Source organism: Cherax quadricarinatus, chromosome 71 (genome assembly GCF_038502225.1).
Source record: "Cherax quadricarinatus isolate ZL_2023a chromosome 71, ASM3850222v1, whole genome shotgun sequence".
NCBI classification, from domain to species: domain Eukaryota; kingdom Metazoa; phylum Arthropoda; class Malacostraca; order Decapoda; family Parastacidae; genus Cherax; species Cherax quadricarinatus.
In genome coordinates this window covers 6,267,627-6,292,869 of record NC_091362.1, presented here as the reverse complement: position 1 = coordinate 6,292,869, position 25,243 = coordinate 6,267,627, and the positions used below count along the sequence as shown (strand labels likewise).

Genomic DNA, 25,243 nt, shown 5'->3' with positions numbered 1-25,243 from the left:
TATGCTTCAATGTAAACACTTGATCTACACATCCCCTACCCACTCTGAAACCTCCTTGCTCATCCGCAATCCTACATTCTGTCTTACCTCTAATTCTTTCAATTATAACAGTACCGTACACTTTTCCTGGTATACTCAGTAAACTTATTCCCCTATAATTTTTACAATCTCTTTTGTCCTCTTTCCCTTTATATAAAGGGACTATACATGCTCTCCGCCAATCCCTAGGTACCTTCCCCTCTTTCATACATTTATTAAACAAAAGTACCAACCACTCCAACACTATATCCCCCCCTGCTTTTAACATTTCTGTCATGATCCCATCAGTTCCAGCTGCTTTACCCCCTTTCATTCTACGTAATGCCTCACGTACCTCCCCCACACTTACATTCTGCTCTTCTTCACTCCTAAAAGATGGTATACCTCCCTGGCCAGTGCATGAAATTACCGCCTCCCTTTCTTCCTCAACATTTAAAAGTTCCTCAAAACATTCTCTCCATCTACCTAATACCTCCCTCTCCCCATCTACTAACTCCCCTACTCTGTTTTTAACTGACAAATCCATACTTTCCCAAGGCTTTCTTAACTTGTTTAACTCACTCCAAAATTTTTTTTTATTTTCATTAAAATTTCTTGACAGTGCCTCTCCCACTCTATCATCTGCTCTCCTTTTGCACTCTCTCACCACTCTCTTCACCTTTCTTTTACTCTCCATATACTCTGCTCTTCTTATAACACTTCTGCTTTGTAAAAACCTCTCATAAGCTAACTTTTTCTCTTTTATCACACCCTTTACTTCATCATTCCACCAATCACTCCTCTTTCCTCCTGCCCCCACCCTCTTATAACCACAAACTTCTGCCCCACATTCTAATACTGCATTAAAGGCTCCCCATTTACATTTACCCCTGGCACCCCAAATTTACCTACTACTCCCTCCATAACATTTTTACCTAATTTAGCATTGAAATCCCCAACCACCATTACTCTCACACTTGATTCAAAACTCCCCACGCATTCACTCAACATTTCCCAAAATCTCTCTCTCTCTCCTCTACACTTCTCTCTTCTCCAGGTGCATACACACTTACTATAACCCACTTTTCACATCCAACCTTTATCTTACTCCACATAATCCTTGAATTAATACATTTATAGTCCCTCTTTTCCTGCCATAGCTTATCCTTCAACATTATTGCTACTCCTTCTTTAGCTCTAACTTTATTTGAAACCCCTGACCTAATCCCATTTATTCCTCTCCACTGAAACTCTCCCACCCCCTTCAGCTTTGTTTCACTTAAAGCCAGGGCATCCAGCTTCTTCTCATTCATAACATCCACAATCATCTCTTTCTTATCATTTGCACAACATCCACGCACACCCAGTTATTTTCATACTAGTTCTCGTTCTTGTTTATTTCCTCTTATCTCCATGGGGAAGTGGAACAAAATTCTTCCTCCATAAGCCATGTATGTCATAAAAGGCGACTAAAATGCCACGAGCAACAGACTAGAGAAACTTTTGTTTTTCTTTTAGGGCCACCCTGCTTCAGTGAGATATGGCCGGTTTGTTGAAAGAAAGATTTTATTGCTGACATCAAAATGCCTTAATTTTGAAGATGTATCAAAAATGAAGCAAATCATTGCTCCAAAACCTGAAGTGAAAATGTTTTCATTGAAATTCTTTAGTTCTTTAATGAGATTTTTATTAAATTTGTCTGTTAATATTTTTATTTCATTGTCGGGAGGGTTTGTGGAAATGTGATGATTAGAGTTAAACACACTTGTTAGATGGTAACACTTATATTAGCAGAGTGTGAGAGGGGAGCACCACCCAACAACTGTGTTTAACTCCAACCATCACATCTCCAATAACAATCCCGACATCATACAATTTATTTTTTTTATTTTATTACTTAGTTAATTTTTGTGTTTTATTTTTAGAGTTGCTTTATCATGTATAATACATACTTTTCAGTTTGTATGAATATTCTCCATACAAATGGATTCAATAAACTATTTTGAATTGAACAATCCTGTGTTTTTCCAGATTCACCTGTGGACTTTCAAGTCTAGTAGGTAATTTCACCGTACACAAATTTGTTTTGGGTTAATACCCAAAAAAGTTCGCCAACCCCTGTCCTATAACCTATGCCCTCAGTAAAGAAAAATGATTTTGGCTGGCTGGCTGGCCTGGCTGGACTGGCTAGACTGGCTGGACTGGCTGGACTGGCTGGACTGACTGGACTGACTGGACTGACTGGACTGACTGGACTGACTGACTTTGGCTGTCTCTATCTCTGTCTGTATATATCTGTGTGTCTCCATCTCAGTCTATCTCTGTCTCTATATCTGTCTCTATTTCTGTCTCTATTTCTGTCACTATCTCTATCTCTGTCTATGTCTCTATCTCATAGGCACACATAAGTACAGTTATCATGCATAGTGTAAATTACCTAGGATAACCCAAAAAAAATCTAGACAAAGTGCTAATAATAAGCATAATAATAAGCATAATAATAAGCACAATAATAAGCATAATAATAAGCATAATAATAAGCATAATAATAGGCATAATAAGCATAATTGGAAAGTAATACACATTTTCACTTGTTCAGAAATCAGACGTGATGACTCTGCGTCATGTGTAATACCTGTTGGTTCATAAGCAGCTCTCTGTGAGAGAGAGAGACAAGAAAGGAAGTCAGAGACACAGAGGCAGACAGAAAGACAGATAAGCAGAGACAGAGCCAGATGGAGACAGGCAGACAGATAGACTGACAGACATGTTTATTTTCCAAGTTTATTCTCTATAAGGATTACAATGCTGAGTTTACAGAATTTGGTTATTGTGTGGTTTACATGTAGTAAAATAATTACAGAGTGTACCACTAGAACACCTAGCATGGCTAGGCATTTCGGGCAGACTTATATTAAATCTTAAGTTTAAAATGTTACAAAATTATGAGGTAAGTTGGTATTATGGCTAAGTGACTAAGTTGTGACTAGTTGTGAGTTTAGGTAGTAGGTTGGTAGACAGCAACCACCCAGGGAAGTACTACCGTCCTGCCAGATGACTGTGAAACAAAAACCTGTAACTGTTTTGCATGATGGTAGGATTGCTGGTTTCTTTTTCTGTCTCATAAACACGCTGGTTTCTTTTTCTGTCTCATAAACACGCTAAGATAACAGGGATATCTTGCTACTCCTACTTACACTTTGGTCACACTTCACAGACACGCACATGCATATATATATATATACATACATCTAGGTTTTTCTCCTTTTTCTAAATAGCTCTTGTTCTTTTTTATTTCTTCTATTGTCCATGGGGAAGTGGAAAAGAATCTTTCCTCCGTAAGCCATGCGTGTCGTATGAGGCGACTAAAATGCCGGGAGCAATGGGCTAGTAACCCCTTCTCCTGTATACAATTACTAAAAAAGAGAAGAAGAAAAACTTTATAAAACTGGGTTGCTTAAATGTGCGTGGATGTAGTGCGGATGACAAGAAACAGATGATTGCTGATGTTATGAATGAAAAGAAGTTGGATGTCCTGGCCCTAAGCGAAACAAAGCTGAAGGGGGTAGGAGAGTTTCAGTGGGGGGAAATAAATGGGATTAAATCTGGAGTATCTGAGAGAGTTAGAGCAAAGGAAGGGGTAGCAGTAATGTTAAATGATCAGTTATGGAAGGAGAAAAGAGAATATGAATGTGTAAATTCAAGAGTTATGTGGATTAAAGTAAAGGTTGGATGCGAGAAGTGGGTCATAATAAGCGTGTATGCACCTGGAGAAGAGAGGAATGCAGAGGAGAGAGAGAGATTTTGGGAGATGTTAAGTGAATGTATAGGAGCCTTTGAACCAAGTGAGAGAGTAATTGTGGTAGGGGACCTGAATGCTAAAGTAGGAGAAACTTTTAGAGAGGGTGTGGTAGGTAAGTTTGGGGTGCCAGGTGTAAATGATAATGGGAGCCCTTTGATTGAACTTTGTATAGAAAGGGGTTTAGTTATAGGTAATACATATTTTAAGAAAAAGAGGATAAATAAGTATACACGATATGATGTAGGGCGAAATGACAGTAGTTTGTTGGATTATGTATTGGTAGATAAAAGACTGTTGAGTAGACTTCAGGATGTACATGTTTATAGAGGGGCCACAGATATATCAGATCACTTTCTAGTTGTAGCTACACTGAGAGTAAAAGGTAGATGGGATACAAGGAGAATAGAAGCATCAGGGAAGAGAGAGGTGAAGGTTTATAAACTAAAAGAGGAGGCAGTTAGGGTAAGATATAAACAGCTATTGGAGGATAGATGGGCTAATGAGAGCATAGGCAATGGGGTCGAAGAGGTATGGGGTAGGTTTAAAAATGTAGTGTTAGAGTGTTCAGCAGAAGTTTGTGGTTACAGGAAAGTGGGTGCAGGAGGGAAGAGGAGCGATTGGTGGAATGATGATGTAAAGAGAGTAGTAAGGGAGAAAAAGTTAGCATATGAGAAGTTTTTACAAAGTAGAAGTGATGCAAGGAGGGAAGAGTATATGGAGAAAAAGAGAGAAGTTAAGAGAGTGGTGAAGCAATGTAAAAAGAGAGCAAATGAGAGAGTGGGTGAGATGTTATCAACAAATTTTGTTGAAAATAAGAAAAAGTTTTGGAGTGAGATTAACAAGTTAAGAAAGCCTAGAGAACAAATGGATTTGTCAGTTAAAAATAGGAGAGGAGAGTTATTAAATGGAGAGTTAGAGGTATTGGGAAGATGGAAGGAATATTTTGAGGAATTGTTAAATGTTGATGAAGATAGGGAAGCTGTGATTTCGTGTATAGGGCAAGGAGGAATAACATCTTGTAGGAGTGAGGAAGAGCCAGTTGTGAGTGTGGGGGAAGTTCGTGAGGCAGTAGGTAAAATGAAAGGGGGTAAGGCAGCCGGGATTGATGGGATAAAGATAGAAATGTTAAAAGCAGGTGGGGATATAGTTTTGGAGTGGTTGGTGCAATTATTTAATAAATGTATGGAAGAGGGTAAGGTACCTAGGGATTGGCAGAGAGCATGCATAGTTCCTTTGTATAAAGGCAAAGGGGATAAAAGAGAGTGCAAAAATTATAGGGGGATAAGTCTGTTGAGTGTACCTGGTAAAGTGTATGGTAGAGTTATAATTGAAAGAATTAAGAGTAAGATGGAGAATAGGATAGCAGATGAACAAGGAGGCTTTAGGAAAGGTAGGGGGTGTGTGGACCAGGTGTTTACAGTGAAACATATAAGTGAACAGTATTTAGATAAGGCTAAAGAGGTCTTTGTGGCATTTATGGATTTGGAAAAGGCGTATGACAGGGTGGATAGGGGGGCAATGTGGCAGATGTTGCAAGTGTATGGTGTAGGAGGTAGGTTACTGAAAGCAGTGAAGAGTTTTTACGAGGATAGTGAGGCTCAAGTTAGAGTATGTAGGAAAGAGGGAAATTTTTTCCCAGTAAAAGTAGGCCTTAGACAAGGATGTGTGATGTCACCGTGGTTGTTTAATATATTTATAGATGGGGTTGTAAGAGAAGTAAATGCGAGGGTCTTGGCAAGAGGCGTGGAGTTAAAAGATAAAGAATCACACACAAAGTGGGAGTTGTCACAGCTGCTCTTTGCTGATGACACTGTGCTCTTGGGAGATTCTGAAGAGAAGTTGCAGAGATTGGTGGATGAATTTGGTAGGGTGTGCAAAAGAAGAAAATTAAAGGTGAATACAGGAAAGAGTAAGGTTATGAGGATAACAAAAAGATTAGGTGATGAAAGATTGAATATCAGATTGGAGGGAGAGAGTATGGAGGAGGTGAACGTATTCAGATATTTGGGAGTGGACGTGTCAGCGGATGGGTCTATGAAAGATGAGGTGAATCATAGAATTGATGAGGGAAAAAGAGTGAGTGGTGCACTTAGGAGTCTGTGGAGACAAAGAACTTTGTCCTTGGAGGCAAAGAGGGGAATGTATGAGAGTATAGTTTTACCAACGCTCTTATATGGGTGTGAAGCGTGGGTGATGAATGTTGCAGCGAGGAGAAGGCTGGAGGCAGTGGAGATGTCATGTCTGAGGGCAATGTGTGGTGTGAATATAATGCAGAGAATTCGTAGTTTGGAAGTTAGGAGGAGGTGCGGGATTACCAAAACTGTTGTCCAGAGGGCTGAGGAAGGGTTGTTGAGGTGGTTCGGACATGTAGAGAGAATGGAGCGAAACAGAATGACTTCAAGAGTGTATCAGTCTGTAGTGGAAGGAAGGCGGGGTAGGGGTCGGCCTAGGAAGGGTTGGAGGGAGGGGGTAAAGGAGGTTTTGTGTGCGAGGGGCTTGGACTTCCAGCAGGCATGCGTGAGCGTGTTTGATAGGAGTGAATGGAGACAAATGGTTTTTAATACTTGACGTGCTGTTGGAGTGTGAGCAAAGTAACATTTATGAAGGGATTCAGGGAAACCGGCAGGCCGGACTTGAGTCCTGGAGATGGGAAGTACAGTGCCTGCACTCTGAAGGAGGGGTGTTAATGTTGCAGTTTAAAAACTGTAGTGTAAAGCACCCTTCTGGCAAGACAGTGATGGAGTGAATGATGGTGAAAGTTTTTCTTTTTCGGGCCACCCTGCCTTGGTGGGAATCGGCCGGTGTGATAATAAAAAAAAAAAATAACATAGTTTCAGTATTGGAGTATCACAGGCCAACTTATGACTAGTTAAGATTCATTATTTTGAGATTGAGATTGATATTTCTGTTTATGGTCAAATGGGTGAGTGAGTGTAAGTGTGAACCACCAGGTGGTATTTGTATTATTAGTTGACAGGGTGTATCAGGGAGATAAGATGTTTTCTGATGGTAGTTTTGAAGGTAATGAATGTGTCTGCAGTTTTGGAATTTTCAGGTAGGGTGTTCCAGATTTTAGGGCCTTTGACATACATTGAATTTTTGTAAAGGTTTAGTCAGACACGGGGAATGTCATAGAGATGTTTGTGTCTGGTGTTGTGCCTGTGGGTTCTGTCACAACTATCAAGAAAGCATTTTAGGTCAAGGTTAATATTGGAATTTAAGGTCCTGTAGATGTAGATTGCACAGTAGTAAGTGTGGATGTACTGAACAGGGAGTAAGTTTAGATCTATGAAGAGTGGGGGGGTGTGTTGCCAGGGATGGGATTTAGTGATTATTCTTACTGCGGCTTTTTGTTGGGTTATTATTGGCTTTAGGTGTGTTGCTGCAGTTGAACCCCAAGCACAGATAGCATAGGTGAGGTATGGATATATAAGTGAATGGTATAGTGTGAGAACTTTATATGTAACAGTGAAAACAAATAAAGCCAGGGTTCCCTGGAGCAGTGCATGATCATCAAGTGTCGCTCCACTACTGCACTGTCAGCCGTGGAGTGACACTCATCTTACACCATGCTTCAAGGAGTTTCATGCATACTCCAGCATGTCTAAAACATTGCGGGAATCTACAAATACTTTGTATATATTTCTAGACAATAGTAAATGACCAAAGCAGGTGAAAACGTTCACCTGTCAGTGTGTTTGCGACTATCTGAGTACTATTTCAGTACCTAGTATTAGTATCAGAACAAAAATTGGCTATAAAATCGCAAGAACTACTATAAATTGTAATTATCAGAACATAAAAATTATATAAAAAAAAAAAAACTACAGTCTGTAGTGGAAGGAAGGCGGGGTAGGGGTCGGCCTAGGAAAGGCTGGAGGGAGGGCGTAAAGGAGGTTTTGTGTGCGAGGGGCTTGGACTTCCAGCAGGCATGAGTGAGCGTGTTTGATAGGAGTGAATGGAGACAAATGGTTTTTAATACTTGACGTGTTGTTGGAGTGTGAGCAAAGTAACATTTATGAAGGGATTCAGGAAAACCGGCAGGCCGGACTTGAGTCCTGGAGATGGGAAGTACAGTGCCTGCACTCTGAAGGAGGGGGTGTTAATGTTGCAGTTTAAAAACTGTAGTGTAAAGCACCCTTCTGGCAAGACAGTGATGGAGTGAATGATGGTGAAAGTTTTTCTTTTTCGGGCCACCCTGCCTTGGTGGGAATCGGCCAGTGTGTTAATAATAAAAAAAACAAAAAAAAAAAAAAAACAGAAAAAAAGGTACATCGGCATCACTTCTGCAAGCGGCAGGAATCCCTATTGCCGTCAGGTGAGAATCCAGCACCAACTTCGCAGCCTTATATCTTGGTAAGTACTGACCCCTAAAACATTTTTTTGGCCTGGTCACAGACTGGGCCACGGGGGCGTTGACCCCCGGAACTCTCTCCAGGTAAACTCCAGGTAAACAGAAAATTGCCCTCTTTATTTAAAATTAAAAAAAATAAAAATATTCAGAGCGCTAGCAGTAACAACGTAGATCTACATTTGGACAATTAACAGGTTAATACACATGATAATGAGAAGGGATGGGTAAAATATGGACTGATGGGGTGAAAGACCTGGTTTGAAAAATGTATGGTGCTGCAGATATTGCTGGGAGAATTATTGCAGATAAATTAATCATTTAAGATGGGGATGTGCCAGTATGTAATGTGAACAATAATAAAACTGTTGCAGTGTGATCAAATATACTTACAGTCGTCCCTCGTTCATCATCGTTAATCCGTTCCTGGAAGTGCGATGAATATCGAAATAGACGATTTTCGAATCAATTTTCCCCATAAGAAATAATGTAAATACAATTAATCCGTTCCTGACACCCAGAAGTATTAAAACAAAAAAAAATTTTACATGAGATATAGATGTAGTACATAAACAATACAATGGGACATGATGAATGAAACATTAACAGCATAACACTTACCTTTATTGGTGATTCCTCTTAGTGTATGGAAGACTGGAGGAGGAGAGAGATTGGATTGGTTACTGTTTGGAAGGGGAATCCCCTTCCATCAACACCTCAGGTATCAAGTCCTTTTCTGGGGTTACATACTTCTCTTCTCTGTTTCTTAATGTCACTAGGACCAGCTTGAGAGTCACTGGAGTCCTGTCTCGCAAAAAAAGTGTCCAGAGAGCTCTGTTTCTGGTGTCTCTTTAAAACTTCCCTAAAATGGGCCAAAAGACTGTCACTGTACAAGTTGCCAATATGGCTTGCAACATCCTTCTCAGGGTGATGCTTCTCCAAAAATCTTTCCATCCTACCCCACATTTCAAAAATCTCCTTAATTTCTGAAGAAGGCACCTTCTTCCATTTCTCTTCCTCCTCCTCTGCAGCAAGATTCTGAGCTGTGATCTGTTGCTGTTCCTCCCGAAGCTCTTGCAGCTCTTCGTTGTGGTCCTCCACCAACTCTTCCACATCCTCCAAACTCACATCCAATCCCATGGAACTCCCCAATGCCACACTAGATTTCACACCTGACATAGGCTCATCAGGGTCAGCCACAAACCCTTCAAAATGCCTCTTGTGGACACAATCTGGCCACAATTTTCTCCAAGCAACAACTGCTTCCTTGATTTCCTTTTTCTTTGCCACGATGGAAGATATGGTTGCATGGGGTTTGTTATACATCCTGGCCAGTTCGGCCACACGTATGCTACTTTCATATTGTTCAATGATGTTTTTCTTAAATTCAATTGCATTTCTCACCTTCTTTACCAAAGGCTTGGCACTAGGAGCTTTCTTTGGAGCCATGGTAGCTTATTTAGCACTTGCAAGCACTAAAATGAATGGAATATGAAATATTTCATATGAACAAGTGAAGGGACTGTTGCTCCCTGGTAAACAATGGCACACTGGCTGGGAAGGGAGGCCGAGGCGGCTCAGAGCCGTGAGTACGCGTCCAGGACAAACAACAATTAGCGAGTCAACCGACCATTTGCGAGCCAATGTTTGGACGAAAAATAACGTGACGATTTCCGAAAAGGACGACTATCGAGCCCGACGATTATCGAGGGACCACTGTTTAAACCATATAACTTGACAATATAGCTAGTATTATACATGAAAATATTAATATCTATTACTGCCTTTTATCTGGATCTTATGAGGAAGACATGTTTATGAAGAGACATAAATGCTGAAATTTAATCTGCATTTACTTGCATATTATTAATTACTCTTACCTTTGTTGATTGAGAGCTGAATTGTTATCAGTGTTCATACTTCCACTTGCTGTTTGACCATTTATAATAACTTCAATGTTTGTTACCATTGGGTTTAATTGTTGTGATGGGCCAAGGGTCTGTGTGTCAGTCTCACTGCTGTGAAATTGACAAGAATGCTTTTGTAAATATAAACTATATTAATAATTTCATTTTAATAAAAAATAAAATTCAGTACAGTATCATTTCCCCTCACATTTTCAGTGAAAGAAACAGCAGTAAGGGACAGAGGTGGTGGAGAGGAATGAGCAGATATAAACGCATTGTCAACACCCTCACACATCCTTCTTTATCATGAAATACAAGTTTATCGACTAAACTAGTGTACATTGTACAGTTGTACTTTGATATTCGAACTCAATCATTTCCAGGAGGCTGTTCGAATAGTGAGTTGTATGAATAGTGAATCAATTTTTCCCATACAAAATAATGTAAATTGGATTAATCCATTCCAGACCCCCAAAAAATTAGCAATTATAAAACATTTTAAGTGAAAAATTTATTATTTAAACCTGTATAATATTTGCATGTATAAAATCATACATGAAAGCTATAAAAACAATAAATACATGAAATAAATGAAAATTTAACTGCACTCCAATGTCCAATGCTGTCTGCTCTTGACAACTTTTCAAAATTTTTCTCAAGTGGTCAACAACATTGTCAGTGAACAGGCTGATGCTTCTATTCACAACAGTAATGTTAGGATGCCATTTTTCCACCAGGCTCCATGTTTGAGCCCAATGGTAACAGTTCCTTAATTTCTGCAGTGAAAATGTTGCCCTTACTGCTCCCCTCCTTTGAAGAAGAAATTTCCTCAACCACTTCTTGCTGCTCCTTGTACAGGTCTTAAAGTTCTGCGGTGAGCTCATTCTTGTGATCCTCCACCAACTCCTCTACATCCTCATTGTCCATATCCAAACCCATGGACTGGCCCAGAGAAACAATATCCTTCACTACAGGCTCTGCCTCAAAGTCTTCAAAATCTCTGACTGATGCACAGTCTGGCCACAATTTCTTCCAGGCAGAGTTCATTGTCCTGAAAGAAACTTCCCCCCAGGCTTTGTCTTTCTTTCTTTCAACACACCGGCCGTATCCCACCGAGGCAGGGTGGCCCAAAAGGAAAAACGAAAGTTTCTCCTTTTACATTTAGTAATATATACAGGAGAAGAGGTTACTAGCCCCTTGCTCCTGGCATTTTAGTTGCCTCCTACAACACGCATGGCTTACGGAGGAAGAATTCTGTTCCACTTCCCCATGGAGGTAAGAGAAAATAAACAACAAGAACTAGTAAGAAAATATTAGAAAACCCAGAGGGGTGTGTATATATATATGCTTGTACATGTATGTGTAGTGTGACCTAAGTGTAAGTAGAAGTAGCAAGACATACCTGAAATCTTGCATGTTTATGAGACAGAAAAATGGACACCAGCAATGCTACCATCATGTAAAACAATTACAGGCTTCCGTTTTACACTCACTTGGCAGGACGGTAGTACCTCCCTGGGCGGTTGCTGTCTTCCAACCTACTACCTATACCAGGCTTTGTCTTTTAGCCTTAAATACTGGAGGATATTAAAATGGTTTTTCCAAAATTCCCTAGAATTTAGAGGTTACTTCAAAGCACCTTTAAACAGTGCTTTTGTGTAAAGTGTTTTAAAATTGGAAATTACCTGTTAGTCCATGGGTCGGATAAAAGGAATGGTGTTAGGAAGGAAGAACTTCACTTTAATGAAGCTGTATTCATCCACCAAATTTTCCTCCAAGCCTGGAGGGTGAGCATTGTCCATTACCACAAGTGTCCTTAACGGTAAGTTTTCCCCGCAAGGTACTGATTCACACTTGGGGCAAACACTTCATGTATCCACTCAGTGAAGAACTGACTTGTTACCCAAGCTTTACTATTAGCCCTCCACATTACACTGAGTTTACTTTTTATCACATTGTTTTTCTTAAACACCCTTGGACTTGTAGAGTGGTAGACTAGCAATGGTTTAATTTTGCAGTCCCCACTAGCATTACCACACAACAAGATTGTTAGCTTGTCTTTCATGGGATTGTGTCCTGGTAATGATTTTTCTTCTTGTGTGATGTAGGTTCTCTTAGGCATTCTTTTCCAAAGGAGGCTGGTTTCATCACAATTAAAAACTTGCTGAGGAATAAATTCCTCAATGTTTACATAGGTTTTAAATTCCTTAACAAATATTTCAGCCTCATCTCTGTTAGCACTGCCAGCTTCCCCATGCCTTACTACACTATGAATCCCACTCCTCTTTTTAAATCTATCAAACTAACCCCTACTTGCCTTAAATTCATCACTGTTTCCCAGAATGTCTTGCCTAAGATCACTAAATAACTGCTTTGTTTGTTCACAAATTATTGTTTCAGAAACACTATCACCAGACAGTTGTTTTTCATTAATCCACACTGACAAAACTTTTTCCATTTCTTCAATTATCTGTGACCTTTGCACAGCAAGAATTTTCACTCTTTTTCACCACATCAGCCCCTTTTTTAGCCTCTTTATTTTTCAATATGAAGGATATGGTGGATTTCGTCATACCATAACCATATTGAGTAGCAAGGTCCAATGCACGTGTTCCACTTTGCCACTTTGCAATGAGTTCTTTTTTCACTTTAATTGTTGTTCTCACCCCTTTCCTTTTAAGCTTGTTTAGATCATTACTTTTTTGGGAGGGCCATGATTACTTATTTTCAATGAAAATATTTAACCCTTTGAGGGTCCAAGCCGTAGTTCTATGCCTTAACCACAGGGTCCAAGAATTAAAAAAAAAGTTTATTTTTTCTTATGAAATGACAAAGAATTTTTTTCTGAAGGTAATAAAACAAAATGGATGAAGTTTGATGGAAAACTGACAAAATTATACTATCGCGAATTTTACTGTATCAGTGATATTTACGCAGTGGTGATTTTGCCCACTTTGACTCCTATTTTAAGCCAAGTACATTATTTCAGTTGACCATATTCTTAGCTATTTTGCTAGTATTACTTCTATTTTATCAAGTGAGTACAAGAAAATGCCCAATCAACTATTTCAACTACCCAATAAAGTGATCAGAAATTGGTGATTTGGCCAATTTCACACAAAGTTTAAAATATTCCAATTTCAAAGGAGGATCCAGAATATCCATTGTGTAAAGTGTGTTTCAGACATCACTCACTATTTTTTTCACAAACAAATGTGTAAATGTGTATACGTATCCCTGTCTTTATACGAAAAAATAAATTAATATTTACAGTACACAGTCATTTAGCACAGTAGTTACATTCCTGAAAATGCCATGTTAGGTAAAAATCATGTTAGATAAACTGAAGAACTTACAGGAAAAATAGGGTTACGTTCCTGTGAACCACCAAAAAGCCAAACAACTTTTTTTAGGCCTCCACATCTTACAAAAATAAAAGACTACAAATGTAACAGAAATAATAATATTTCTTACCTTAAATTGTAGGTGCTGGTGTTTGTGGATGATTGTGAAGAGAGTGGAGAGTTATGCTGTGACCCTACTGGGCTGAGGTGGATGGCAGAGGTTCTGGTACTGAAGTCAATGGTTGTACATGGAGTGTCTAACTTTAAGTCATTCTGTCGGTAAGTCAAGTCATTCAGTAAGTTTGTCAAGTAACTCAGTAAGTTGGTCAAGTCACTCAGTAAGTCTGTCAAGTCATTCAGTAAGTCAGTCAAGTAACTCAATAAGTCAGTCATTTCAGTCAGTCAGTCATTCAGTAAGTCAGTCATTCAGTCAGTCAATCACACAAACTCATGTTTACCTCTTTTTCTGTGTACAAAGTAACATTTCATTACGGTTACAGGTTATCTCTTGTCTAATATCTTTGTTACTTTGTTAATTCTAAGACTTAAGTGCTTATACCTCTTCGTGCCACTTTCAGCAACACTGGTATGGGTACTGGGTGTCATGATTGCTTGGCAGATACAAGATATAGTAATTAAAATATCATAACACAATTCACAATCACAGCTGCCTTGTAGCAGAGAAAGACTGGACACACATGAATTACGAACGTTGGGATGGTGGGGTGGGGTTGGGGAGTGGCAGGGGATGGCAGGAGGGCTCCCTGGCTGCTCCACAACAAGGCGGCTGCTTGAGCAAGAGAGAATTTTTTTTTCCTTCCCACAAACTGAACCGTGTTAAATTAATTATATGACATCTTACATAAAATTGTGCCACAATTCTTCAATTGTGCAATACCCAAATCATGCCAAATAAACCCGTGTTAAATAACGGTCTACTGTAGTACAATTACCCATTCATTTTCCACCGAGAGAAAACAAATGGAAAATTTAACCCTGACCTGACCTATACCACCTGATTTTCAGTTTCAATTAAAAAATAACTTCAGAAATAGATTCTACACATCTTAAAAAAAAACAAAAAAGTATTATATGTACAAATTCAAGGATTAAGTGGAGTAAAATAAGGGTTGGATGTGAAAAGTGGGTTATAGTAAGTGTTAATGCACCTGGAGAAGAGACAAGTGTAGAGGAGAGAGAGAGAGAGAGATTTTGGGAGATGTTGAGTGAGTGCAACTCAAGGTAACTCGAGGTACCACTGTACTACTCACCTCACCCTACATTAAGACCATTACAACTACAAATATTTTAAGGTAAGTAATGAGTGTACAGTATATGTATTTTATTGCTCTAGGGCACTTTAAATGTTGTAGTATATTACATATGGGTGGGGTGGCCCCAAAAAGAAAATACTTTCATCATCATTCAACACTTTCACCACACTCACACATTATCACTGCTTTTGCAGAGGTGCTCAGAATATAACAGTTTAGAAGCATATACGTATAGAGATACACAACATATCCCTCCAAACTGCCAATATCCCAAACCCCTCCTTTTAAGTGTAAACTTGTTATCAAGCATTTATATGCATTTATAAGTGATAAAAAGGGTGTTGCCCTTTGGGCGATTTCCACTTTATGGAGGTAGCCTGGAACCTAACCTGCCGTATAAGTGGGGCCCTACTGTATATGGAGAAAAAGAAATTTGAATGACTTAAGCAACAAGTAGCACCACCAAACAGAAGTGGCAGGTTGGTGTGGCAACCCTGGAAATTTGAAATTATGCTAGCTGAAATTAGTGCCAGATTACTGATGGAGCCAGATTACTGAGTGCCGGACTAGTGATGGCCAACCTGTAGTAGGTTTTGAGGAGACATAAATGCTAAACTGTTCTAGCTTACATATTATAAATTACTCTTACCTCTGCTGATGGGGAGCTGAATTGTTGTCAGTGTTCATACTTCCACTTGCTGCTTGATCATTCATAACCTCAATGCTTGCTACTGTTGGATATAATGGTTGTGATGAGCCAACAGTTTGTGTATCCATTCCACTGCTGTGAAATTGACAACCAGAATGCTTATGTAAATATAAACCTTGATTCTTATTAAAAAATTAATTTAACCCTTGCACTGTCAGGAATCCCAAAATTAATAGTGCTGACAATGTCAGCTGAATTCCACTGTGTCATCAAACTGATTGGAACTAGGCACAAATTATGCATCCTCCTGCTAATCCCAGATGCAGTTTGACAGTGGTTTCTTGATATTTACAGCTGGTTGCAGTGGTTATGTTGGTGGTGGTGGTAGTTTTGGGGTGGTGGTGTGGGGGTGGGGGGTGTGAGTGGTGGATGCATCCAAAGGTCATTGGGGTCTGGGGCATGACTCCCAGTCAGGGCTATTGCTCATGCTGCCCACCTCTGTCCCACCATCTACTGCCCACTGCCTAATACACATGCCAATCAATGCACTCATCCTATCACTATCTGTTGCTGGTGTTGGGTTGGGATGGGATGTACAACATCACAGGGATGATAATGCATAAGGTGCCGTATATATTGACACTTCAAAGGCAAATATTCATCTTCACTATCACTGGCCTGGTCATCAACTGATAGGAAATCAAAGTTCACATCACTATCATCACTAATACTTACATGTGTGCACGGATAAATACGAGTTTTTCTCTTAAAGTGTGGTAAATGTGCTCCAGATGAACCAACTCCAGACATGGATAATTGTGGGTCATTGGAGTTTTCAACAATATTTCCAGCATCAAGTTACCTATGGTTGGTAGCTAAACATTCAAAACCCGAGAACTCATCCTCAGTTCCATAGTCCTCTCTGTTGAAACTGTTACTGGGAAATAAAGGTCTTTGAATTTGCCTGGTAGTGAGGCCTTTACATCCACACAGCATGGTGAACAAGATGTACTAAAGACAGCATTCCCACGATGCAGTGTGGTGGCCTCGACATTTTTCTTGTGTACTGTGCACACTGACTGCACAAACCCATTCTCTCACATGTAAGCCTACCAGGCATCTTGAGCCAAATCTGAGACCACTAGAATTCATGTATAGATCTATGTAAGCAACCATGGCATCAATAATGTAGATCTACGTAAGAGACAGTGAAGTGGTTAAATAAAAAATAAATTACAGTATCTCTTCCTGCCAAGTGAGTGTAAAACGAAAGCCTATAATTGTTTTACATGATGGTAGGATTGCTGGTGTCCTTTTTTCTGTCTCATAAACGTGCAAGATTTCAGGTACGTCTTGCTACTTCTACTTACACTTAGGTCACACTACACATACATGTTTTTTTTTTTTTTTCAACAAGTTGGTCGTCTCCCACCGAGGCAGGGTGACCCAAAAAAGAAAGAAAATCCCCAAAAAGAAAATACTTTCATCATCATTCAACACTTTCACCACACTCACACATTATCACTGCTTTTGCAGAGGTGCTCAGAATACAACAGTTTAGAAGCATATACGTATTGGTACCAAACCTGCACATGAAAATCACTCCATATGAAAGCAAAAGACTCGGCAGGAGATGCAACATTCCCCCGATGAAAAGCAAGGGAGCCACGAGTACACCGAGATACAACACAATAAGTGTCCGGGGCCCAAGACTGCTCAATTGCCTCCCAGCATACATAAGGGGGATTATCAATAGACCCCTGGCTGTCTTCAAGAAGGCACTGAACAGGCACCTAAAGTCAGTACCTAACCAACGAGGCTGTGGTTCGTACGTCAGCTTGCGTGCAGCCAGCAGTAACAGCCTGGTTGATCAGACCCTGATCCACCATGAGGCCTGGTCTCAGACTGGGCCACGGGAGCATTGATCCCCGAAACCCTCTCCAGGTAAACTCCAGGTCCAGGTAAACCTTGTCTCAGTAGGATATGGATGGATTGATGAAAAAAAAAAATTCCCTCATATTTTCAATGACAGAAATAAAAGCAAAGAGCAGAGAGTGGTGGGAAGGGAGAGATGAGCAGCTGTAAACATTGCCAACACACTCAAATATCCTTCTTTATTATTAATATGACTTATCAATTAAACTGATGCATGTTGTATATGTAAGTTTATTTAGGTACGGGTACACACAAATACAGCTACACAGATTATCACACATAGTAATATGTGTAAATTACTGTATACAGTGGAACCTCAGTTTTCGTTTGTCCTGGTTTTCATTGAATTCGGTTTTCGACGACTTTCTTCGTCAAAATTTTGTCCCAGTTTTCATTCATCTTCTCAATTTTCATCGAGATGACAGTGATCCGCAGCACCAAACGTGTCCGCACATGCCCATGTTCCCATAACTGATCCCTCAGCATTATTGCTACCCCTTCCTTAGCTCTCTCTCAGATACTCCTGACTTAATCCCATTTATTCCTCTCCACTGAGACTCACCTATCCACTTCAGCTCTGTTTTGCTTAGAGCTAGGACATGCAGCTTCTTTTCATGTTTTCTGCAATTGACAAACATCCCACCTCACCTCACTTTTGCTTCAGGTCACTTGCACTGTCTGCAGGTAACATCAATGACATACTATATAGAAAGCCCCTGGTTATGAAGAGCATTTAGGGCAACTTTAGGTTAATTTTGTCCCTAGGATGCAACCCACACCAGTAGGCTAACACCCAGGTACCTACTTACTGCTAGGTGAACAGGGACAGCACTTGTCAGAAGGAAACACGCCCAATGTCTCCACCCGTACTGTGGATCAAACCACAGACCTAAATGTGTGAGCTGAGTGCACTACTAACCCAGCTACGGGAAGCCACACATGGTGAAACATTTTGTTTTATAAATGTTCTGAACAGTACTAGCTGGTATGCAAGAAACAACTATTTCAGTCACATCTGTTAATAAGGCCTTTGGCTCCCATGATGATAAGCAATTTTCACATAAATGGCATATACTGCGAGGGCACTATGAAGAGCAAACACAAACATTAATCATGGTGGTGCCGCAAGATCATATCTTCACGTTCTCATTTAATTGCTTTTCACATTATTATCAATAACCAACTTATTCAATATTTGTAAATTGTTTTAAACTGTTCTATTGTAATACAGTGGACCCCCGGTTCGCGATGCTATCGGTATCCGATAAATCCGGTAACCGATGCATTATATGGCAGAAAATTTGCCTCACTTCCCGATACAAAACCCGGTATGTGATGTGGTTCGTACGAGATGTGTCCATGTGTGGCCTGAACTGCCCCGTGTGTGCCGGTGTTTACAAGCCAGCCAGTGTGCGCGCATCTAAGGATACATTCAGTACATTCCATATTATCCATATTATCACTGTTTTTGGTGCCTGTTTTTGCAAAATAAGTCACCATGGGCCCCAAGAAAGCTCCCAGTGCCAACCCTTCGAGACCAAGGGTGCTAATGATTGTTGAAATGAAGAAAGAGATAATTGCAAAGTACAAAAGTGGACTGCGTGTGTCGGAGCTGGTCAGGTTGTATAGTAAATCCCAATCAACCATCTCTACTATAGTGAGCAAGAAAACGGCAATCAAGGAAGCTGTTTTGGCAAAAGGTGCAACTGTGATTACAAAACAGCAACCGCAAGTGTTAGAAAATGTTGAGAGACTGTTATTGGTGTGGATAAATGAAAAACAGATAGCAGGAGATAGCATCTCTCAAGCAATCATTTGTGAAAAGGCTAGGCAGTTGCATGACGATTTGGTAAAAAAATTGCCTGCAACTAGTGGTGATGTGAGTGAATTTAAGGCTAGCAAAGGTTGGTTTGAAAGATTTAAGAATCGTAGTGGTATACATAGTGTGATTAGGCATGGTGAGGCTGCCAGTTCAGACCACAAAGCGGCTGAAAAATATGTGCATGAATTCAAGGAGTACATAGAGGCTGAAGGATTGAAACCTGAACAAGTGTTTCATTGTGACGAAACAGGCATGTTTTGGAAGAAATTACGAAGCAGGACCTACATTACTCAGGAGGAAAAGGCACTCCCAGGACATAAGCCTATGAAAGACAGGCTTACTCTGTTGATGTGTTCCAATGCTAGTGGTGATTGCAAAGTGAAGCCTTTATTGGTGTATCACTCAGAAACTCCCAGACCGTTCAGGCAAAAGAATGTCCTCAAGGCTAATTTGTGTGTGCTGTCGAGGGCAAACAGTACACCATGCATTTGCCCCAGTGTGAAAAATTACCTAATTGAAAAGGAATTAGACCTTAAGTGCCTCCTGGTATTAAACAATGCCCCTGGTCATCCTACAGACTTGTCAGAGCGACTTTGTGGGGACATGAGTTTCATTAAGGTCAAGGTTTTGCCTCCTAATATCACTCCTCTCCTGCAGCCCATGGACCAGTAGGTCATTTCCAACTTCAAGAAACTGTACACAAAAGCTATGTTTGAAAGGTGCTTTGAAGTGACCACAGAAACTCAATTGACTCTAAAGGAGTTTTGGAAGGATCACTTTACTATCTTCAATTGTGTAAAACTTATAGGTAAGGCTTGGGAGTGACTAAGAGGACCTTGAACTCTGCCTGGAAAAGACTGTGGCCAGAATGTGTAGACAAAAGGGATTTCGAAGGGTTTGAGGCTAACCCTGAGAAGCCTATGCCAGTTGAGGAATCCATTGTGGCATTGGGGAAGTCCTTGGGGTTGGAGGTTAGTGGGGAGGATGTGGAAGAGTTGGTGGAGGAGGACAATGAAGAACTAACCACTGATGAGCTGCTAGATCAACTTCAACAGCAAGAGGCCACACCTGAGGAAATTGCTTCGGAGGAGGGGAGAGAGAAATTGAAGAAGTTGCCTACTTCAAAGATTAAGGAAATCTGTGCAAAGTGGCTTGAAGTGCAAACCTTCATGGATGAAAATCACCCTAAGACAGCTATTGCAAGCCGTGCTGGTGACTATTACACTGACAATGTTGTGAACCACTTTAGGAAAGTCATAAAGGAACGAGAGGTACAGGCCTCTATGGACAGATATGTTGTGCGACAGAGGTCCAGTGACTCTCAACCTGGTCTTAGTGGCATTAAAAGAAGAAGGGAAGTAACCCCGGAAAAGGACTTGCTACCTCAAGTCCTAATGGAGGGGGATTCCCCTTCTAAATGCTAACACCATCCACACTCTCCCCTCCTCCCATCCCATCAATCATCACCAGATCTTCATTAAAGGTAAGTGTCAATTATTCTTTCGTTATTTATTGTTATTTATTGTTATTGTTGTTATTGTAATTACTATTCTATTGCATTAAACTTAATATTTCATGTGGTAAAAGTTTTTTTTCATACTTTTGGGTGTCTTGCACGGATTAATTTGATTTCCATTATTTCTTATGGGGAAAATTGATTCGCTTTCCGATATTTTTGGTTTACGATGAGCTCTCAGGAACGGATTAGTATCGCGAACCGGGGGTCCACTGTACTGTAATCGTTATAAACTAATTCAACAGTGTAGTAATTATTCTCGTAATAAAGTTGGTAGAATTACCGACAATATGTAATGTAAATGGACACAAGTGCAACTAATGTGACATTTTATTGTGGCAACGTTTCGCTCTCCAGGAGCTTTGTCAAGCCGTTGTAATGGCTAGACAAAGCTCCTGGAGAGCGAAACGTTGCCACAATAAAATGTCACATTAGTTGCACTTGTGTCCTTTTACATTACATAATTATTCTCCACTAGACTTATTAAAGCCATATAGCATTACCTAATAGAATATTCTATTCTATTGTACTCATTGTAACTCATCTAATGACCATATGAACTGTTATTACCTCACTAAAGTTAATTTTTAAGTTTACCCAAAATGCTCTGCATACAAAGGGGCTTTTGGTTTGTAAACCCAACTATTATATTCCTCTGTACAACCATGTATCATGCCAAAATAAACTTCTTAGTCTTAAAGGTACAACAATACATAGTTACAGTGAAATCCTCGACGCTACCCTTCCTGTACTGCCTTGTAGCTGTGGCAAAAACATACTAACAGACTGTATCTTAATCAACACACTACTATACATGAAAAGTTTAACATCTACTGCAGTTGGTCTCCTGGATCTTATAACAAAGCCACGGTTATGAAAAGACAAAAATGCATAAAGACAACTGAACTGTTGTTACTTACATATAATTAATTACTCTTACCTTTGCTGGTGAGAAGTTGAATTGTTGTGAGTGTTCATGCTTCCTCTTGCTGTTCGACCATTCATAACACCAATGCCTCTACCAGACTGAATAACATTATCATCAGAAATGGAGGCACTTGCAACTTTTTTGCTGTTTTGCTTAAGAGCATTTTTGTATTTATCTACAGTTGACTGACTTTCTGAAGACTGTTTTTCAATTGACTGTCTTTCAGGTGACAGTCTTTTATTTACACCATACAGAAACTGTGAAGCAGATTTATTTGTGCTTACATTAGAAGGTCTAGCATCAAGCTTTTCATAGTGAGTTTCTTCACTTGCTGATGATGATTTAATGAATGTCATGGGTTTTTCAGCAAGTGCCTGGTGAGTAAGTTTCATCTTTTTCTTATTTTTCTCTGGAAATAATACAAAAATTGAATGAAATGAGTTCCTATAGAACAAAAGGAATCTAAGAAAGATTTAAAAAATGAAAATAAGAGTAAATCGAAGGCAGGCTGTCCCTAAATGAAAGTTTCAAGTTTGGTCAAAAATCCATCAGTAAACAAAATATAGAACTAGTGTTACAATTTTATCTTACACAGATTCACAGGCCTCCATATTAAGCTCCTTAAGCAAGGCGGATCTACTGTGAAACTAATGAAGCTTAAGCTTCAGGGGCCCCTAATCCCAGAGGGGCCCCAGAAGCAACTTTATTCCACATTGCTTAAAAAAATTAGAGTCTGCTGTATGAGGAGTTGCAAAGGGGCCCCCATAACAGTTACACACAAAAAAAGTAAGTTTATTTCTTTGCAAAGGCTACAATGTGTTCACATTTCATAATTTGATTGGTACAAAGAAAGCCACTAACATGCCTTCAGTCAGACTTAATACATAAAGACTACGTAAGTCTAGACAGGTAAAGAGTGGTAAATTTCAAATATTCAACATTTTACTCTATTATTAATATGAGGTATGTATGTCACTGCCTTTAACCCTTTGAGGGTCGACAGGCCCTCTCCGAAACTCGTTCTCAGGGTCGGCCAAATTTAAAAAAAAAAAAAAATTATTTTCTCTTATGAAAAGATAGAGAATCTTTTCCCGATCATAAAGACACCAAAAGTTTGAAATTTGATAGAAAACTTACGGAATTATGCTCTCGCAAAGTTAGCGGTCTCGGCGATGTTTACGCATCGGCGATTTTGCCCACTTTGAGCCCCATTTTCGGCCAATTTCACTGTACTAGTCGACAAAAAACATGAATATTTCGCTAGAACTCCATTTTTTCTATCGAATGGGTGCAAGAAACCACTCATTTATGAAATTCAACTATCCAGTACAGTGGTCAGAATTTAGCAATTTTGCCAATTTCACACAAATTTCAAAAGATGCCAATTTCCGAATAGGGTCCAGAATAAACAAGAAAAACATTCCTGGCACTAAAATGACACTTCCTCTAGTCATGAGTCACGTCTCAAGGCCCCTCTTATATTCTTTTGCTTTCCACTTTGAATTTTTATTTTCACAAAAAATATAAGATTTACTGTTATGCAGACTACTGCATTAGTGTAAAAAATGGTATAAATATTATTGGTGCACTTGTGAAAGAATATTAGACTCACCAGTTGACGTGTATTGCACGCTTGGCACGATTTGTTTACTTTTGAAGTTTGGTAAAAATCGAACATTTCTGCTACTTTGAGCTCAATTTCAAGGCACCTTTCTTTGTAAAACCAGTCAAAATCATCTCAATTTCTGTAATATCTCTTCCATTCTATAAAATGAGACTAAGAAAACTAGAATACAACAATAAATACCATACGAAAATACACTGCAAAGTCGCTGATTTATTAAAAAAAAATGGTCAAAGTTTTTTTTTTCTCATTATGCACTGTTTGCTGCAGGATTTTTTTTAGACTGTGCACACTGACCACATAGACCCATTCTTTCATATGAAGGCCTACCAGCTTTCTGCCACTAGATTTGAGGCCGCTAGAATTTATGAGTACTAGTACGTCAAAAACCCCTACGCGTAAGACGTACTAGTACGACGAAAACCCTCAAAGGGTTAACTCAGTGCCAAAATGTAAGTGGCATAACCAGCCCTTCTGAACTCCTCAGGATCACCTTTCAATACTAAAGATTTAGTGGTCATTTTACAACACACCATATCAAGCTTCATGTAATCACCCTAGAAACTTTGAAAGCAAAAATTCATGAACAAAAATATATATTTTTTTAACACACTGGCCATCTTCCACTGAGGTAGGGTGTCCCAAAAAGACGAAATGATTTACTTCTTTTTGCATTTAGTAATTTATTCAGAAGGGGCTACTAGCCCCTTGCTCCTGGCATATCAGTAGCCTCTTGTGACATGTAAGGCTTACGGAGAAAGGATTCTTCTTCAGTTCCCCATTGGGTAAAATCAGAATTTATGTTCTATACAAATCCATACAGCAAACACATCACAACTTCAATAAACTTGCCTCATTATTCTCCATGGCACAAACAATACAAACTAGAAAAAAAAGCCCACAATTCATTGGACCATGTCAGGTAAAATCCAGTATGGGGGCTAATACACACACACACACATTGCCAACACCTTTTGAAGCCCTACTTTCAACAAATTCTTCCCAGTTACCCTATTCACTGTCTTAGACACTCTAGCAACTCTGTGATAACTTTAATCCATTAAAGCATGGCTCAGGCAGCCAAAATTGAACCCTTCCAGGGTCCAAAGGCAAAATCGGAAGGGGTGCCCCAGTGTCCAATAAATTTTGAAAAAAAAAAAAAAAATTATTTTTTCTTTTGAATTAACCCCTTCAGGGTCCAAGGCCAAAATCTGAAGTGGTGCCCCAGTGTCCAAGAATTTAAAAAAAAAATATATATTTTTTCTTATGAAATGGTAGAGAATCTTTTTGTGAAGGTAATAAAGCAAAAAGTACAAAATTTGATGGAAAACTGATGAAATTATGCTCTTGCAAATTTTGATGTGTCAGCGATATTTATGAATCGGCGATTTTGCCGACTTTGACTCCCATTTTAGGCCAATTACATTATTCCAGTCGACCAAATTCTTAGCAATTTCACTAGTATTACTTCTATTCTATCGATTGAGCACAAGAAATCGCCAAGTCAACTGTTTCAACTACAAAATAAAGTGATCGGAAATTGGTAATTTGGCCAGTTTAACACAAAGTTCAAAATATTCCAATTTCAAAATAGGGTCCAGAATAAACAATGTAGGTATTCCTGGCACTAAACTAACATTTCCTCTGTTCATTAGTTACGTTTTGAGGCTTTACAAATAAATTCCATTCAGATTTTTTATTCACATGAATTTTTATTCACACCAAAAAATAGAAGATTTACTGTTATGCAATATTGTAATAATTGTATAAATATCATCACCACATTTGTGAATGTATATTAGACCCACCAGCTGGCGTGTATTAAACGTGTGAGGTCGTTTGTTTACTCTTGAACATCGGCAAAAATTTAACATTTCTGCTAATTTGAGCTCAGTTTCAAGCCATTTCCAGTGCTAAAACCAATCAAAATCATCTCTATTTCTGTAATATGTCTTCCATTCTATCAAATGAGACCAAGAAATCGCAAATACAACTATAAAATCATGGTCTCAGTTTTTTCCTCTCATTATACACAGTGTGCTGCAGGATTTGTTTTATGTGGTGCACATATAC

The 25,243-nt window shown here is 39.3% G+C and overlaps 1 protein-coding gene across 5 annotated transcripts in view; it reads right to left on the bottom strand.

The window, feature by feature from the left end:
* The window catches only part of LOC128700282 (CDKN2A-interacting protein), an 89,643-nt gene that overhangs the window by 12,078 nt on the left and 52,322 nt on the right, over positions 1–25,243 (bottom strand). For 4 of the 5 annotated variants that reach the window (XM_070099975.1, XM_070099976.1, XM_070099979.1 and 1 more), the window contains exons 4-6: positions 21,559–21,955; positions 15,346–15,480; positions 10,052–10,189 (exon numbers count right to left, since the gene is read on the bottom strand). In XM_070099975.1, the coding sequence (XP_069956076.1) occupies positions 10,052–10,189; positions 15,346–15,480; positions 21,559–21,955 (670 nt within the window). The remainder of the gene's footprint in view (positions 1–10,051; positions 10,190–15,345; positions 15,481–21,558; positions 21,956–25,243) is intronic. The other variant, XM_070099980.1, reaches the window with a different exon arrangement.